The following is a 1,354-nucleotide window of genomic DNA, read 5'->3' as shown; positions in this document are numbered from 1 at the left end:
AGAGTAGCTAAATATAATATCTCTTTACTAATTATATTTAAAATTTTCCTATTTTTGTTATTTTTTTAAAATATATTATTATGCAATTTATTTTATTTTATTTTGGTTGTTGTTGTTGTATTTTATTTTATTTTTGGTTACAAAATCTAAGCTTTTTTTTTTCTTATTTTTCTATATCTAAACAGAGTCCGAAAGTCCCAATAGGCAGACGAATAATCAATTCGAGCTTCTGATAACAGAATCTAAATTGAAGACACCAACACGCGTGGTACGAATTAATTACCAGAATATTGTATATTATATATTAATATATATATATTACTATATTTTTGTGGTTATTGTATGCTATATAATTAAATACATTTTTATTTTTGTAGAGAATACCAAGGAGCTTTATTTGCAGGAATGAAAGATGTGTTGGGAAAGATGTGACATTTAAAGTTGGAAAAGAATCGTGGATTGTGAAAGTGTTGAATTCTGGTTCGTTTTGTAAAGGTTGGATTCAGTTCGCAAGAGAATGCAAATTAGTTGTTGGAGATATTTGTTATTTTGAACTCACTGACCCCACTAATTTTGTGTTCCATGTTTCCATTTCTAAGGAGGAGCATCGTTCATGAAAATGAAATCATATCTTGTTAGTGTTGTATATAAATATTTTAAGTTATGGTGCGAATGAATATTTTTTTTTGTAGTAATTATCAAATGGATATGTATGGAGAATATTATCCTAGCTAGCATTATGTATATTATGTATTAAGTATCCATGAATGTAGGGCAATTTACGTTTTTAAATTGTTTCAACTCCAAATTTACGTAAATGCATTGTTTCAAAAATGGTTACGCAATTACGTTGTTTCACTATATTATATAAACCGCTACTGGCAGTAGCGGTTTATAGTTGCACAGAAACCGCTAGAGCCAGCAGCGGATTTTGTTCAAAAAATGCAGCATGAAAACCGCGGCAGCCCATCGCGGTTTATGTTTGAGAGAAGTTGGTCATAAACCGCTGCTGGCAGCAGCGGTTTATGTGCGTGGGGATGTGTGCGTAAACCGCTAGAGGCTATAGCGGTTTACGTTGAAAGTTTAAGTATATTTTGTGTGTGTGTTTGGATTAGAGTTGGTCAAACTGGAGTTTCAATGAAAGTGATTTTGTAAAATTAATTTTGGATACAAGTGAGTTTGTGCTAACATGATTTATGTTTGGCAATTTTATACTAAAATTGATTTTGATAAAATGAAATTGTTTGGATAATATTAGTTAAAATCACTTTTAAATAAATAATTAGTTAATTACCAAAAAAATATAATATTAAATTATAATATTATTTTTTAGTATATTTAATCTTTTTTTTAT

General features: G+C 28.9%; 1 protein-coding gene across 1 annotated transcript in view; it reads left to right on the top strand.

Moving 5' to 3' along the window:
* Window positions 1-655, top strand: part of LOC107621190 (B3 domain-containing transcription factor VRN1-like) — a 3,280-nt gene extending 2,625 nt beyond the window's left edge. The window contains exons 6-7 of the mRNA XM_016323224.2: window positions 186-268; window positions 378-655. Coding sequence (XP_016178710.2) covers window positions 186-268; window positions 378-617 — 323 coding nt within the window. The 3' untranslated portion in view covers window positions 618-655. The remainder of the gene's footprint in view (window positions 1-185; window positions 269-377) is intronic.

The sequence above is a fragment of the Arachis ipaensis genome, chromosome B10 (genome assembly GCF_000816755.2).
Source record: "Arachis ipaensis cultivar K30076 chromosome B10, Araip1.1, whole genome shotgun sequence".
Lineage (NCBI taxonomy): Eukaryota > Viridiplantae > Streptophyta > Magnoliopsida > Fabales > Fabaceae > Arachis > Arachis ipaensis.
This window is presented reverse-complemented; position numbering and strand designations above follow the sequence as displayed.